We start from the raw sequence: 1,562 nt of genomic DNA on the forward strand, positions 1-1,562 counted from the left end.
ATTGCAGTATATCAAAAAATGTATGCATGAAACTGTTTATTACCACTCTGTATTTATTAGGACGGTTTGGAATATACTGGAGGAAGAAGAATGGGTAGATATCCATAAATGGGACAGGGAAAGCCGCCTTCAGTGTCACATCCTGTATTGTTCAGTGTTGCATAACTTAAGTGAAATGAAAAAGAAATAAATTACTTGCTTGACTGGTCGCACAACGATCACTATCATTTTCCCCCTCAAATTGCATCCTGTTTTGAATGACGAGAAATGACTGCATGTGAAGGGGTAATGGTTTGATACATTGAAATGCTAATTGATTTGTTGTTTTTGTTTTGCAGGGAGTGAGTTTTCGGGGAACCCTTACAGTCATCCGCAGTATACATCCTACAATGAAGCCTGGCGATTCAGCAACCCAGCATTACTAAGTGAGTAGAGAGTGACAGACCGATGAGAAAAAATCATTGACCGTTCCCTAAATTCTCTCTCCCCCCTCCCCTGAACAGAGATTGTCCAATTGTAGCCTTGGCTAAACGTACCTAAGCATGGCAGGTTTAGGATTTTAGCTTTAACAAAGAGGTGTGCACAGAGCTGTATGAAGAGCTTTTTTCTATCCTGGGATGCAACCGTTGGCATGCTTTGCTAACTAGCTTATTATTTCCAATAGTACACAAGCATTACTACCGGTAATACAGGGAGGAGCACATCTTTAAATAACTTAATAAAATTTGTGGGGTTACAGGTAACCAAAAAAATGGAAATAAAAAACAAAATAGCTACTAATAATTTTTTCCTTATATTGTACTTACAAGCCTTCTAGGCTAACTAGCGCTCTGCAAGGCTTTTCCTTTATCCATTTATTCTACATGTATCATCAGTTAGTTAGCTTAACTAGTAGCTTAACTAGTAAGCTAACTACAACCAATAAAACTATTTCAGCCTGTAAAACAGACACTTGCTTGTCTGTTTCTGTCTGAAATCAAGTATAAAAAATTAGTAGCAAATAGCAACAGTAGCTACGTGGTTGGGGCTTAGCGAGCCGTCGATTAACCATACACATTTTCAATAAAGCTTTTCAGTCTGGAATAATGTGTTACAGCTTCAAACTAATAATAATGCTATGTGTTTGGTAAATTACACTAAAACTGTACTTGTTGTTTTTTCAAATGGTTCGTTCTTCTGTTAACTTTCAGGTTCCCCTTATTATTATAGTGCATCAAGAGGCTCCGCCCCTCCCACTGCTGCCACTGCCTATGACCGTCACTAGTTACCATGGAAACCAAATCCACCTGCCGGACCATGGCCTTAGCCTCCATATTGCCCCGGTGTGAGCGGCATGGTCCACTGGACACTGAGCAACTGTTCATAAAATGTTCACTGGCTCACACAATGAGATACTCAACATTTAGCTTTTGTTTTTTTCTGTTTTGAGGAGGGGTGGTCGTTTCCAGACAACTTCCCTTTCTCCCTGGACTGCTTTTTTTTGGGACACTCAAAGCCAAAAGGAAAAAATAAATAAAAATCTACAGACAACACCAGAGACACTGAAATACCCATGATGAAAA

General features: G+C 39.3%; 1 protein-coding gene across 2 annotated transcripts in view; it reads left to right on the forward strand.

Annotated features, from left to right (window-relative positions):
- pax2b (paired box 2b) overlaps positions 1-1,328 on the forward strand; it is a gene marked incomplete at both ends in the record, with an annotated part of 27,243 nt that extends 25,915 nt beyond the window's left edge. The window contains 2 exons of one of the 2 annotated variants that reach the window (XM_080049367.1): positions 339-425; positions 1,210-1,328. In XM_080049367.1, coding sequence (XP_079905493.1) covers positions 339-425; positions 1,210-1,328 — 206 coding nt within the window. Of the gene's footprint in view, positions 1-338; positions 426-1,190 lie in introns of both variants that reach the window. The other variant, XM_080049368.1, reaches the window with a different exon arrangement.
- Positions 1,329-1,562: the final 234 nt, after the last annotated feature.

The sequence above is a fragment of the Ammodytes marinus genome (assembly GCF_949987685.1).
Source record: "Ammodytes marinus genome assembly, chromosome: 20".
NCBI lineage: Eukaryota > Metazoa > Chordata > Actinopteri > Uranoscopiformes > Ammodytidae > Ammodytes > Ammodytes marinus.